The 15,763-nt window shown below is 33.2% G+C and overlaps 3 protein-coding genes across 4 annotated transcripts in view; 1 reads left to right on the forward strand and 2 right to left on the reverse strand.

Moving 5' to 3' along the window:
* The window catches only part of LOC147838831 (odorant receptor 131-2-like), a 1,093,102-nt gene that overhangs the window by 989,015 nt on the left and 88,324 nt on the right, over positions 1-15,763 (reverse strand). The window lies entirely within an intron of this gene.
* cfap53 (cilia and flagella associated protein 53) lies at positions 208-7,993 on the reverse strand. Its single transcript, NM_001045130.2, is given in 8 exon segments — positions 208-500; positions 589-691; positions 2,834-3,050; positions 3,139-3,357; positions 4,696-4,999; positions 6,817-6,990; positions 7,075-7,304; positions 7,818-7,993. Coding segments are annotated over 8 exon segments (1,560 nt in total). The 5' UTR covers positions 7,887-7,993; the 3' UTR covers positions 208-256.
* On the forward strand, positions 8,798-15,745 carry chek1 (checkpoint kinase 1). Its single transcript, NM_200193.2, has 13 exons — positions 8,798-8,938; positions 9,158-9,230; positions 9,316-9,539; positions 10,447-10,511; positions 10,622-10,691; positions 12,491-12,679; positions 12,807-12,911; positions 13,058-13,153; positions 13,245-13,317; positions 13,800-13,965; positions 14,280-14,411; positions 14,513-14,614; positions 15,365-15,745. Exons 2-13 carry the CDS (start codon positions 9,166-9,168, stop codon positions 15,455-15,457), a joined length of 1,380 nt encoding a protein of 459 aa, NP_956487.2. The 5' UTR covers positions 8,798-8,938; positions 9,158-9,165; the 3' UTR covers positions 15,458-15,745.

Consider the following 15,763-nt stretch of genomic DNA (forward strand, 5'->3'; position numbering starts at 1 on the left):
TCAAAGTATCTTCTTTTAATAAAACAAATTTAATTGTACAAGCTAGGAACAATCTGAGAGTAAATGGTAAGTCATTTTTCATATTTAGGTAAACTATGCCTTTACCAAGCCTTTGTGATTCCAAAGTTAGATTGGTAATATCATGACTCAAGTTGAATGTAACTGAATTCCTTCATTTTCTTTGTCTCTCTTCTTTTTAATTAATTCGAGAATATTTTACAAATGCTACTAATGTTGTGAACAGAACTGGTTGGATTTATGACATTTGTCCACCAGAGCTGGAGCAGCGGCGATCTCTTCTCCTGAACGGATGAACGGCTGTGGTGCTGGATATGGGTCTTGACAGGATGTCCTGAATCTTCTTGTTGTACTGCTCTTCGTACATTAGACCCTTCTGGAACTCATATTCTTTCTCAGCTTCTTCTGCTTCACGAATGCGCTGGCGGTACATCATCTGAGCCAATAAATCAGCCTGATACTCCTTAGTGGCTTCCCTGAAACTAGAAATTTATCAATCAAAGATTATTGTTTTGTATTTATTTTTAACAGGATGATTAAGTAGAACAGCTTTAATAGACAAGAACATACTGAGCCTTTTCTTCTTCGTCCAGCAATTTGTTTGCTTGAATTATTCGATCAAGCTCCTCTTTTTCTTTAAAAGCCTCAGCCTGCTTTTGCATGTTCTCATTCACTAAAAAAAGAGAGATTACACTTTCATTTTTATTTGTTGTACAACATTTTTTTATACTGTATATTTTTGGGTTAAAGACAAAAACAAAATTCATACAGTTGAATTATTAGTCGCCCCCTTGATTTAGATTTTTTTAAAAAAATATTTTCCAAATGATGTTTAACAAAGCAAGAAAATTTTCACAGTATGTCTGGTCATATTTTTTTCTTTTGGAGAAAGTCTTGTTTGTTTTATTTAGGCTAAAATAAAAGCTTTTTAATTTTTAAAAAAACATTTTAAGGTCAATATCATTAGCCCCTTTAAGCTATATTTTTTTCGATAGTTTACAGAACAGTTATACAATAACCTGCCTAATCAACCTAACCTGCCTAGTAAACCTAATTAACCTAGTTAAGCCATTAAATGTCACTTCAAGCTGTATAGAAGTGTCTTGAAAGATATCTGGTAAATATTATGTACTGTCATCATGGCAAAGATAAAATAAATCAGCAATTAGAAATGAGTTATTAAAACTATTATATTTAAAAAATGTGTTGACAAAAATCTTCTTTTCATTAAACAGAAATTGGGGGAAAAATAAACAGGGGGGTTAATAATTCTGACTTCAACAGTATATGTAGACAGTCAGACAGACAGCCCACAGACACACAGATAGAAAGGTAGATGGACAGATGGAGGGATGGATAGACAGACGGACAGACAGACAGACATATATACATACATACATATATATACAAAGACACAAACAGATAAATAGATATATAGACAGACAGACAGATAGAAAAAGATAGTTAGACAGACAGACACTGACAGACAGACAGACAGACAGACAGACAGATGGACAGATGAACAGACGGATGGACAATAAAATCCACATTAAAAAAACAAACAAACAGGAAAGCGTGGATGAGGGGGATGATGGCGTCTGTTGCCATCATCCCTGTCGATAATATGGGAATATTTTGGTTTTAAAGTCACAGACACTGAACAAAAACAGGTAATCTGTAAGAATTGTTGCCTCAGCACGAGGAAATACAACAACCAGCACTTAAAAAAGCACCACAGGCAGCTAGATGAGGAGTGCTTGACTTGGTAAAAAGTCAACTCAAAGTATTGCCAGTGACACTCAATCTAGTAGCAAGCAACAGCAAAGTACAATTTCAGAGGTGTTTCAGCCACGTTAGTATTTTTATAATTATTATTTTTTGTTTTTATAATTAGCTAAACTATCTCCCTAATTTGGCTGCATGTTGGCGCAGTGAGTAGCATGTTCAAATCAAAGCAAGAAGGTCGCTGGTTCGAACCTCAGCTGGGTCAGTTGGCGTTTCTGTGTGGAGTTTGCATGTTCTCCCCGTGTTGGCATGGGTTTCCTCCTGGTGCTCCGGTTTCCTCCACAAGTCCAAAAAACATGTGGTATAGGTGAATTGGATAAGCTAAATTGTCCGTAGTGTATGTGTGTGAATGAGTGTGTATGGATGTTTCACAGTGATGGGTTGCAACTGGAAGGGCATCCGTTGCGTAAAACATATGCTGGATAAGTTGACAGTTCATTCCGCTGTGGCCACCCCAGATTAATAAAGGTACTAATCTGAAAAGAAAATGAATGAATGAAGCTTCCTAATTTAAGTTCAGCTTGTTTACAGAAAGATAAGGTCATTTCATTTATGACTCTTTGGGGAAAAAAAGAGAAAACTTTTCTGAATATTTAAAAACAAATTTGAATAACTGTTTAAGTAAGTTGATATCTTTTCAGTTCCTTTTTTAACTAAAACTCACTGCAGTTTAGCATTCAGAAGCTACGATTCAGATTATTGAGCTGAAGCTTGACTACAAGATTAAAACGCAAATCAAATCGAAATTGCAATATCTGTCAAAAAAAATATCTGTCGCAAAGCCCTACTAGACAGACACAAAGACATAAACAGATAGATAGACAGACATAGATAGACAGACATAGATAGACAGACATCAATTAACAGTTTAAAGAATAAAAAAAAATTGCGTAACACAAAACAAAAAATCCTAAACCTAGAGAAAGTTTTGATGAGGCTTCTTAATTTTTTTCTATATCTGTATATCTTTATTCTTAAATCTTATCTTGAATTATATCTAAACTGCCTGATCTTGATATATTTTCCTCACACTTTTCTTGGATCTGCAGTCGGAGAGTGTCCATGACGTCCTTCATGAGTCTGTCTCTCGCTGTCTTCTCCAGACGCCACTGCGCTTCTCTGCGGGCCCAGGCCTGCTGGAGCTCCGACTCAAACAGCTGCTCTGTCTCTGCTTCCAGACGCTTCTGCTCCTCCAGCTGCTGTGACAGATACTCCCGGTACCGGCGCTGCTCCTCCTGACGCTCCAGCTGTTCAATTCAGAAAGGAGGATATCATTTCGTTTTTTGGGCTGAACAGATTCTTTAGGCCATGGTCAGGTATGGGCTGAGGTCAAACCTTTTTGAGGACCTCATCCTGCTTCTCATCTTTCTCCTGTGCCAGCAGCTGCTCCAGGATGCTCATATCCAGAGCGAGCTCTTCCTGTCGATCTCGAGTGAGACGCTTCATCTTGAGCCGGAGGGAAAGGTCTAGTTGCTTGCGCCGTTTCTCCTGGTCTTGGAGCTTCTGCCGGTGTTCTCTTTCTGCCTCCAGACGTAGCATCTCCCGCTGGTCTTTCTAAGGAGCACAACATTTTGAAGAATCAGTATAATACCTTCAGTTTTTCTTAAATATTATTTTCTTAATATTTTATTATTTAAAAATATTTGCAAAAAAATTAAAAATTATATTTAATTTCTAAAAAATTGAACAAGAGAATATTTGATATTAATACAAATAAAGACTACATTTAACAGTGCAATAACATTTTATAAGTGTATAATTAGTTCTATTTTTATAATTATAATTTAAAATATTTTTTGTTGTATTTATAATATTTAATTTCTTTTATTTAAATGTTGTAATAAATAACATTTGGGGTTCTCTCCTTGAAAATATGGAAATGTATACTCTCTGCATACTGGATGATAGTTCATTTTTATATTCTTCACTGCTGTGTGATCCCATGTGACATCATGACCAGGCTTTTAGTTTGGTGTATTAGTTTATACTGTATAGATTATACTGTTAGATTGTATTGTACAAGATTATTATTATTACTATTATTATTAAATTATTCTTATTGTTATTACTATTATTATTATTGTATTTTTTAATGTAATTATGTATTGTTGTATTTTTTATTTTTTATTTTTAATATCTAGAGGTCATTAATTGTCACAATCATTTAGATCCTGGTTTACTTCTCTCTCCCTCTATTTGTGAAAATGTACAGTTATAATCTAATATGTGTGATATTTATCATTAAAAAATATATCTATAAATAAAGTTAGGAAAAAAAGTTGAAATAACGAAATAGAATTTTTTTTTTTTAAGATAATAATGTTATAATTGTATGCATTATCATATTATTTAAAAGTATTATTTTAAATAGTTTTATTTTATATATATATATATATATATATATATATATATATATATATATATATATATATATATATATATGTAATATTATTATATATGTCATATTTTATAATATCTTATAATAATAATAATAATAATATATATATATATAATTATATTAATTACAAACATTACCTAAATATATCAATATTGTTTAAAAATAATAATATTAACTTTTTAATTTATATTTTTTGCAAGTGTCAAATGAATACCAAATTAATATCTTATTTATATTATTTAAAAACCTTTTCTTTCCTTTTTATTTTTATAACGCTGCAATACTAACCAAAAATACTGCAAAAACTAAAAAAATAACAATATACATTAATTTAAAGAAATTGTAATTGATTGTTGCTTTTTAACTGTGAAAACAGAGACAATAAGCAGACATATTTCAATATTATACGTCAGTCAATCAAAAAAATATCTAACATTGTCTATTTAGCCATTATCATCTAGATAAATCAGAAGTCGGAATGAAAAGATCAGCACCAGTAGCTGTGCCTCCTCCTGCTTCAGCTCCTTGGCCTGGATTCTCTGCTGCTCAGCCATGTCCATCTGAGTCTGCAGGACTGCTTTCTGCTGGAGGTTGTTCTCTCTCTGCCGTTGAAGCTCCAGGTTGTGGCGCTCCTCTTTCGCCAGCCTGTCGCTCTCCCACATCTGTGCAAACAGTTTTTCTTCTTCCTCCTGCACCCGTCGCACTTCCTCCTTCGTACGGATTTGAGATTCCCTCTCGGTGCAAACCTGATCCTGTCTGCGCTTTATCTGAACAGCACGCAGCTCCTCACTCTGCTCTCTACAACATAGCAAGATCCAATATGCTGTAATTTTATTTAAAGTTCATTACGGTTCATCTAAAGATGGTTCTAGACCACAGTAACTGAGGGACAACTTGTGCTTTTAAGGACCACACTTTAATTTTGATCTCATCTTACATTCAGGATTATTTTATATAATTTTGTGCGTCAAAGTTTTTATGTATTTATATTTCTGTTAGAAAAATTTTGCATTATATTAAAGACATCCCACACAATTTTTTTTTTATAAAAGTGTATAATCTGAGTATTTGTTTGTATAATAAAAATTAGTAAAATAGTATATTTATATTATTTAACAAATATTTGTTATATTATTATTATTATTTCTTTATTTAAACATTTCATATTTTAAATAAATGAAATATTTACTTTAATATTAATGGAATGCTTTACTAAGGAGTACATTTAACACCGCTACTTTTTCAAGTTTACCATTTTAGTACTACATGTGTATTTAATGCAATTTAAATATTGTATTAATATTATTTCAAATATTAATTATAAAATTTAATTTTTATTTTATTCATGTAATTATTTTAGAAGTAATTCATTAATAATGCTAAAATTAGTAAACATGCATTTAATCGGGTTAATTTTTTTACATTTACACTATTTAAATATCATGTTTAAATGACATAAAAGTAATTTTCTGCTTCTATAACTATTTTGTGTATCACTCTGCAAAGCTAATAAATATTTTTAAAGAAATGTAATATTTTTAAACAAAACATATTAACCTTTAAAAAAAACAAAACAACAACAAAAACAACAACAACAGCAAAAGTCTGATATAACCTGCTTATATATCTGATATAAAACATAAGCATTTTTTAGGTATGTCAAATAATAGAGTAGCTAAATTCCATAAATATTGTTCATTGTTTGAACAGAACTATTTTTGGTATTCACTATTTTTGACCATTTTAATATCAAAGCACCAATCCTCCATTATGTCATGTAATTTGAATTAAAGCACAGACAACAGAATACATGTGATTTGTTTGTGTTTGCAGTGTTACCATGTCCACATATTATAAGTATTTATGAGCTTTTTGCTTATAGGCTTGAATCATAAATCAATCTGGTTATTGGAGGTCAGGTGTGAATAATGCTAATTTGATAATGATACAAATTTCTTGCTCTATGCAACTGAATATTGCACTCATACATTTTAAAAACCTTTGGGTGCTTTTTTACACAATTTTGGGCCGACTATAGACAAAACCCAACTGTTGAGTGAAAAATTTAATTAAAAACTTTATTCCAAACTTTGGGTATGCCCATATTTGACTCAAAATTGTCCTTGGAAAAAAGAGAGACGCACCTCTGATTATGCATTAAAGAGATAGTTCAGCCAAACCTAAAAATTCTGCCATCATTTATTCATTCTTTAGTCACAAACCTGTTTGAGTTTATTTTTTTCTGTTGATCATAACAAAAGTTATTTTGAAAAATTTTGAAAATAAAACCATTGACTTTCATTGTATTTGTTTTTCCTACTAGTGAAGTCAGTGGTTACAGGTTTCTAACATTTTTCAAAATGACCTATTTTGTGTCCAACAGAAAAAAAGAAACTCATAAAGGTTTCAGACCACTTGAGGTCATGTAAATAGTGTGTAAATATTCATTTTTTTGGTGAAAATCCCTTTAGATATGATACTGAAAATTAGTTTTAATTATTTCATTACACCAGAATTCCAAATTTAAGGAAGACAGAGGAGTGGCCAAGCATTTTGACAAGCGGGAACCTCTAGAACCAATCCTGGGTCCAATCACTAATGATATAATCTCCTACCTGAAAAGTTGATCGAGTTTATCAGCAACAACTCTCTGTCTCTCACTCTCTCTTCTCTCTCGAAGAGTCTTGGCTCTTTCATGCATCTTAGCCTGCCTCTCCAACACTGTCTCTTTTTTTGCCTCCATCTCCTTGAAGAGTTCCAGTTCCTCTGACTCCAGCAGTTCACGAAGCCTGGCAAAAAAAAAAAAAAAAGACAAAGTCATTGCATTACAATGAAAGTTTTCTTAATAATTCATGAAGTTATTCCGTTCAGACCTTTCCCTCTTTTCATCAATGCCCATCTGGTACTGATCTAGTGCATCTTGTAGATGTCTGTTAACAGTGGCAGACACCACACGGCGCTGTGTGTTTCTTTCCCATCGCATTCTCACATCACATGAGCTTTGATCTTTGGTGAACTCCAGCACCTCGCCTCGCGTCGCCTCCTGCTTCCTTCTCCTTACAAATATGTCATCTATGTCTCTGGATAAAGGAGGTCTTGCTTTCTGAAATGTACAAATTTGGAGTGAATTCATAAAAGCTCCATTCATATAAATGTCTTTTCTATCTTTCTACCTTCTCTCTTTTACTGAAGACAAACTTATGTTAATGTCTATCTAATGTTGATAGATAGATAGATAGATAGATAGATAGATAGATAGATAGAAAGATAGATAGATAGATAGATAGATAGATAGATAGATAGATAGATAGATAGATAGATAGATAGATAGATAGATAGATAGATAGATAGATAGATTTCTCTTTGGGCACATAAAATTTATGTATAATGAAAATGTTTTACTATAGTTACTATAGCATAATATTATAAAATAGTAGGCCTATCATTGTATACATTAATGTATAGTATATGCCTGTCTGTTATGATATAGTAGGCCTGATTGTAAGGTTATTTATTACTATATGACTATTAGAATTATTATTGTATAATTATTATGACGTTAATATATTCAATATAAAACATGTAACGTTAATAATGGTCAACACAAATAACTCACCAATGCCACTGAATGTGCAGGTCCAGTAATTTCGCGACACCGAATCCTGCTTCTTTGGGCTGTCAACATTGTTAATTTTTTTCTTACCTTATTTATTTAGGTTTACCCTTTAAATGGTTTACTAATTTCTGACACTCAAGACAGCTTTAGAAACGACCGTCTAACACTCAATAAATGAAGTTGTGTTTACGGAACTGAAGTGATGTTGCCATAACAACGAAAAAGGACCACTTCGATACATCAGCCAAAGAGCTTAGAATCACTCTATGCTCTTTGCATCAGCCTATCTGCGCCTCCCATGTGCGCCTATAGTTATGTGATGATGATGATAATTATGTTAGCTTATAATTGTAAAATATTATTTTAAATATATCGAAATGCTAGAAATAAACTACTGCCGTGAACTTTTGCCCACTTATTGACGGGCTTTTATGTTAGAAAATAAAATAAAAGCCCCTACATAAACGGTTTATTTCATGATTATTTCTTGTGTTCTTCTTATTTATAAATAATAACATGAAAACGTAAAACGCATAAAATACTTATCATATTCATCTTTTGCTTATATAGCTAATGTTAAATACTGCTGTTGTATACATTAATATGACAGTTATAAAAAACTAAATCAAAAAATATTTTTACAGTACAATTCAAATGAAAGAAACACAACAGGGATATAAAAATCTTCTTCTTCTTTTTTTTTTATATTTCGCATGTTGTGGTTGTTCTTAATAATTCTATATAACATAATGCTAAAAAGTTTCCCAGTGATGGGTTTCAGCTGGAAGGGCATCCGCTACGTAAAACATGTGCTATATAAGTTGGCGGTTCGTTCCGCTGTGGCGACCCAAGATTGACTATGCCGAAAAGAAAATAATTGAATGAATGAATAACGCAAAAAGTTGTCCCTCATGTTAGCGGTTTAAGCTTTTATTTTGAAAATTCTTTCCTCTTAGCATTTCCGATGATGTCACGTCTCTAGAAGGCGCCAAAGTTTGGACAGACGCTCTTGTATTATTATGTCTGCATAGACACTTATCAAGGGGGTGTGTGATTATAACAACAAATTACATTAACAAACCGCTTCACATGGGACAACGTTACCTCTGATATACGCGAAGGTATGTTTGTTTTAGCTAAATTAAAACTAATATCCGACAGCCCAAAGCTATCAGATTTGACGTTTCACTGTTTACAATTGCCTGCCCCGTAACATTTATCATGTTTACTGTTATATTTATTTACTAAAAACTAACATATGTCCTGTAAGTGTTATAGTCTATTAGCTTGTTATGCTGATTTGCTTTTACAAGGTTGTTCTGACTGACTTATGCCCACAGATTGCATAATGGCTGTGCCTTTTGTTAAAGACTGGGATGTGGTACAAACTCTTGGAGAGGGAGCATATGGAGAGTAAGTGACCAATGCACTTCATATTCGTTCCATCTTGATCAGTTGCAGTCTTAAAATTGTATTAATCTGCTTCAAATCATTGTAGGGTGCGACTGCTGGTCAACAAGAAGACAGAAGAGGCTGTGGCGGTGAAAGTTGTGGACATGGCAAAAGCCAAGGATTGCATCGAGAATGTGAAGAAGGAGGTCTGCATATGCAAGATGCTTTCACACCCCAACATTGTACGTTTCTTTGGGCACAGGAGTGAGGGGACGACACAGTACATCTTTCTGGAGTACTGTAGCGGAGGAGAGCTCTTTGACCGAATAGGTAATTGAACATTTTGGGTTCATTCAATAATTGTTGCATCCTTTTTGTTTTTGAGTCGTGTAGATGAGTCAGGGTTCAACGCTGGGGAGTTTTTCTACTGGTCTGATCGGGCCAATGATTCATATTTTTACTTGCCCTGACAAAAATTTTTACAGGCCCAAAAACAAAAAAGAGAAGTTAATAGCTTTTTTTTAGCCACATATTTTAAATAATGTGACATAAATAATGTCTGTGAATCTAGAAAATAAATATTTATAATGAGCAAAATTCTCAGTGTTGTGCAAACAAAAAGAGCAGTACGGAAAATGTGCAGGTTTTTTATTGCAGTTTGAAATTATATAAAAAATGGTGGCCGACTTGTAATACTGACGGCAAATTGTGCAAAACATTACTTCATTTTTCTCATGTTGTACCCATGTAAATGTCTGCTTCTAAGATGTTAAACACAGACATTTTCTTTTATCCTTATATTTTGATGTTGCTGTCACTTCACCACTGGTTGTTACCAGGTTATGGGGAAAAATATAGCATGCTCAATACACAAAATCAGATAAGAGCAACCAAAAAACAATATGGTGTTTACGACATCACAGAAAAGGTAGCATTTAAAGACTTAAAAACACAAACTTAAAATGCTTGCATTTGACCAATAATCGCAGGTCAATTAAGCTTTAGTGACAAGGCAGCACTTTCCCAATCGTAATGATCCTGTCTACTATCCCAAGTGTCTCTCACGCTGGCCCCGGGCCATCAGGCAGTCCTTGTTGTTGAGCCCTGTGAGTAAATCAACTGTAAAAAAAACAAATGTTCCCATCCTTTGCTTTCTTGTCAGAATTGATTTATTAAAATAAAGGCATTAAAATACCTAAAATTTATCTAAAGTATATTTTGTCAATCTTTCTGACAGAACCGGATGTTGGGATGCCAGAAAAGGAGGCGCACAGGTTTTTTCAGCAGCTGATAGCTGGTGTGGTAAGATTTGTGATCTTTTTTTTTTTTTTTTTTTTTTTATGGTGTATTTTGAGAACCATTTACTCTTCAAAGTTGACTTTGTTGTGAAACTTGCTCCATCTCACTTACAGGAATATCTTCACAGTGTTGGGATTACACATCGTGACATAAAGCCTGAGAATATTCTTCTTGATGATAAAGGTACGTCTGAATGGTATTTTTATACAGGATAAAATGCAATGTTCCACATGGTGTTCGCGGGGTCTTAAAGTCCTAAAATGTTTTAAATTTCCAAAGCTAAATGTTAGGCCATAAAGTCTTTAATCTATTAAAATATTGTGTTGTAGGTCTTAAATCTTTTTAAACAGGTCTTAATTTTCAGTTGTTTATAAATAGTTACCCAATCTGGCCATTAACATCCATATAATCACCAACAATCCATCTTTTATTTACAAATGTCCTGTTTAACTCCATTTACCATAATTGTTTAATTATTTTCCTAATAATAATAATTATTATTATTTAAAAGTTCCACTTGTATTTACTGCTTAGGACACTAACCTGGATGGACTGTTTTGCATACATTTAGTTTATTATAATAACTTTTAAAACATTTGTCCATTTTTCAGAAAGTCTATGTTGAAAAAAAGAGTGTTTGCAGCTAGAACTTGCTTGTTTTGACACAATATTTTGCTAATAGATATTTAAATTTGTTATTCAATTATCATAGTATTATTAAATTATATAATTTTTTATAGTGCAAAAATAAATATTTTTTTTTATCTGGGCCATTTAAAAAATTCTTTAGGGTTTAGCCCTGTATGAGTCTAAAATTTGTACATAATGGTCAAAATGTCTTAAAAAGTCTTAAATTTAACTTGGTGAAACCTGCAGAAGTTCCAGCTTCACAGATAAATTCAGCAGCAATATCCATGACACAAACACACACAGAAAAGCATTTTATTATCGATGTGCTGATATGAAATTGCAATATAGTCTGCTTTGGAGAGCTGGGGGTCTGTTTGGATTGTCAAATAAATTAATAAGCAAAATAAACAGTCCAGTAAAATTAAAAATGTACTCAAATTAAACTGGGCACATTACTATAGTAGTAGATCAATACAGACTAAACTAACATAAACTTAATATTTTTCAAATATTGTTTTACACAGTAGTCTATGGCATGATCATATTTTGGGGTCTGTGACATCTACAAGAATAAACATCTGTGTTGTAGTGGATGGACATTATGCATATAAAATATTTTGCTAACACTACAATAAAGTCCAATTATATAGTCCATTTAAAATCAAATACTTTCTTCGCTGTATTTTTTATCTTTACTTATGAGATATTCATTCTTGTTATCTCAGGTGCGTTAAAAAACATTAAAAGACAAAATAATGTATTGGTAATTGTTGAAAAGAACATTTAATTAAGACGAATAAATGCTTAAGTTTTCAGTATTAGTTCATGTTTACATAGTAAACTAATTTTAACAATTGATTCTAAGTATCAAGTGTAGCGAGCATTACTAAGATGTGCACTATAAATTATTAGTTTAACAATATACAGGCTTGTATATGTAGACTGTATACAGGCATTTCTTCAATTTCAAAGTCCTAAAAAGTCTTAAATTCACTGAAATATTGTGTTGTGGGTCTTAAATAATTTTAAACTTGTTTTAACTTTCCTATGTTCATGTAAAGCTACCCAATTGGACCAACACCCAGGCAATTACCAACATTTCATCACTATCTCATTAAAAGTTCTAGCAAAAGTTTATTAACTCTATTTACCATACCTATTAATATAACATTTGTTTTTACAGTTTTTTTTAAGCTTTAACTGGGCCATTAGAAAAAATCCTTAGCGTTTAACCTTGTGCAAGTCAGAAATTTTATTCATAATGGTCTTAAAAAGTCTTAAATTAGACTTGATGAAACCTTTGGAAACCAAAATATAATTTTGATATATACATTTTGTGTATTTTCTGTCAGATAATCTGAAGATCTCTGACTTTGGCCTGGCTACCATGTTCAGGCACCGTGGCCGTGAGCGAGCTTTGAACCGTCTGTGTGGTACTCTGCCCTATGTTGCCCCAGAGTTGATGTCACGCTCATCTTTTAACGCTCAGCCTGCGGACACTTGGGCTTGTGGCATTGTGCTCACTGCAATGTTAGCTGGAGGTAAGACTCTATTGATTTTATATTTATTTATTTTTTTATGAAAATATTATAACCAGAAGTTTAAAAAAGGCCCAAGATTGTATCTTTAACATTTTATTGCATCGTATTGTGTTGAATTTCTCAACAGAGTTACCCTGGGATCAGCCGAGTGAAAACTGTCAGGAGTATTTGGACTGGCTGGAAAGAAAGACCTACCTTACGCCCTGGAAGAAAATTGATGCGGTACCCCTTAGTAAGTATCTTCGACTTGCTAAATTTGACAATATTTAAATATTTATTATAGATTTCACTTTGGCCGGAAGGCAGCCACTCAAAACTACTGCATACAAACATTCAGAACACCTCTGATGTTAAGAAGTTTTGTTTGTTTTTGATCAGGTCTGTTGTCTAAGATATTACTGCACAATCCAGAAGACAGGTTCACCATTCCTGAAATTAAGAAACACCGCTGGTTTAGCAGAAGTTTCAAATCAGGTACTGTTTCAAACATCAGCTCAGTAGCTCTGCAAGTGCTTTAAGAGTGTTTGTGTTTGTGACTGTTTTGCGTCTGAATTTTTGACCACAGCAGTACAACGTCAGGGCATCACACCAGCAGCCAAGATTCAACGGGCTGACTCTGAGCTAAGACGAAAAAACAGGTCAGTATGATAAATACATACAGTGCATCCAGAAAGAATTCACAGCGCTTTACTTTTTCCAAATTTTTTTATGTTACAGTCTTTTTCCAAAATAGATAAGGACAGGTGTGCCAAACTTGTGGCATCATATTCAAAAAGACATGAGGCTGTAATTGCTGCCAAAAGTGCATCAACAAAGTATTAAGCAAAGGCTGTGAATACTTATGAACAGGGTTTTTCAGCTTTTTTATTTTTAATAAATTTGCAACAATTTCAAAAAATCTTTTTCACATTGTCATTATGGGATATTGTGTGTAGAATTTTAAAGAAATACATGAATTTAATCCATTTTGGAATAAGGCTGTAACATGAAAAATTAAAGCACTATAAATACTTTCCGGATGCACTGTATGTTGCCTTAATGACTGTTTAGTATTGAGCAAAACTCATGAGCTATTTTCTGCTATAAGGGGCACATAATCACTACCTGTGTGTTTCCTCAGTGATGACCGAGCGCAGATCTCAAGCTCTCAGCCTGAGCCACAGGGATTATGGGAGGAGAAGGAGGTTACAGTTCACACCGATGTCAGTGTCAGCTTTTCACAACCGACCTGTCCTGACCACATGCTGCTGGGCACACAACTGCTTGGCACACCGGGTGCAAGCCAGGTAACAATTTCAATACAGTTAATAATAATTATACAGTATTTTTCAGAAAAAAAGTTACATCTGCTCTAAATTGCATAGTTAATATTTAGATTTGTTGCGATTTGTAGTTTTATTCAGGAAAATAGGCTCCACAATGAATCTTTTAAATTTCACAGTATTCAGAACAGAACAAATAATGACAATTAAAATAGGCTGAATGTTCATATTTAGTTTTGGTTTTGCCTTGGTTAAAATGGTTTTATTCCATGGTAATGGAATGTCACATCTAATTTGGCTCAATGTGATTAATGATTTATTATGGTTATTTTTTTCAGAGCCCCTGGCAGCGTTTGGTGAGGAGAATGACCAGGTTCTTTACTACAGAAAATACAGAGGCATCTTGCATTGCTCTCCGTGATTCTTGTATTGCTTTGGGTCACACATGGAAACAGAGCTGTAATAATCAGGTAACCAGATAATATGTAACATATTTAGCATTTTAAATAATCAAAGACAGATCTCAAACCATATAATGAACTGATCTTGTTTACATCCCCTTTATTAATAGGCGACAGTGTCTACAATGGATCGTCGCAATAATAAGCTGATATTCATAGTGCACTTCCTGGAAATGGAGGAACGTATTTTAGTTGATTTCCGGCTGTCAAAGGTGAGCTATAAATTATTAATTACTTTTATGCTGTCACTAGCTACATTTAAATCCACCTATTTTTATGCGCATTTTGGATATGCGCATAAAACGGTTGATGGAAACGCCATGATGCGCACAAATTTGAAAATATGCATAAAAAACATGCGCATAACTGAGTAGGATAAACTTTTTTTTCCAATAAGAAAAGATGCGCATAAACTTTGATATAACACTTTTACCAAACAAATTCCAGTATGCGTATTAAAAAGGTCATGTGTTTTTGTTTTAAGAGATCATGTGGTGAATGTGAATGAACAAACCAGCAGGCTGAGCACTGTAAAACATCTAAAATGCTGTAACCATTTTAGTATTAGTGTTATTATATTATCAATGACCTCCAGAATTGTCCAGAGCATGTGTGCTCCGCATCTCATGCCTTTAAATGCCACCACACATTCATTGCATATCATTATTTGTCTTCTGAGACACAAGTAATTTATTAAATAAACAAATTTATTAAAACAGCTTCTCCAACCGCTGCAAGTTCTGTTTTTACTTTTGATATTTGGCGGCAGTTAATCAGGAAGTGACGATTTTAGTTTTGTGCATCAATTTACTTAGCATCTTTTGATGGACACATAGCTACTGACTTGTTAATCAACACAACTAAAATAATCAGATTATTGAAATGCAAACAATAACCATAGCATTTTAAAATTATAAATAATGTAACTGATTTGATTAAAGCTCTGTTTTTTTGTATTCTAGGGTGACGGTTTGGAATTCAAGCGAATATTCCTGAAACTCAAACAGAAGCTGTCTGACATTATTAGCAACCAAAAGGTTTTGCCATTGATTTGATGCATATACACATTTTACCATGCAAAGCCTGCCTTCACATGAGCACACACACACACACACACACTAAATTGTTATATGTTTGTGGTATGTGTTGTGATCTGTTTGTCTGAAGTTGTATATGTCTGTTTTGTTGATCCACGAGTGAAGGAATGAAGAGAAATTGTCAGGTATAGTTTGTCTGTTCATGTTTCGTTACTGTGACAAAGAGGGTTTTAGTTTTCTACCTCCTAAATAGATTGTAGGGTTCAGAACATCACAAAAAATGGAAAATAAATCCACTTTTAATAACTCTGTTTGGCTTCGGTT

The sequence above is a fragment of the Danio rerio genome, chromosome 21, assembly GCF_052040795.2.
Source record: "Danio rerio strain M-AB ecotype USA chromosome 21, GRCz13ab, whole genome shotgun sequence".
Classification (NCBI taxonomy): domain Eukaryota; kingdom Metazoa; phylum Chordata; class Actinopteri; order Cypriniformes; family Danionidae; genus Danio; species Danio rerio.

What these genes read in the sequence shown, in the direction of transcription:
- chek1 (NM_200193.2), top strand. Translation starts at nt 9,166, where the DNA reads ATGGCTGTGCCTTTTGTTAAAGACTGGGATGTGGTACAAACTCTTGGA. An exon ending in AGCAGCTGATAGCTGGTGTG is followed by an intron (nt 10,512 to 10,621) that starts GTAAGATTTGTG and finishes TCTCACTTACAG; the next exon opens with GAATATCTTCACAGTGTTGG. An exon ending in TTGATTTCCGGCTGTCAAAG is followed by an intron (nt 14,615 to 15,364) that starts GTGAGCTATAAA and finishes TTTGTATTCTAG; the next exon opens with GGTGACGGTTTGGAATTCAA.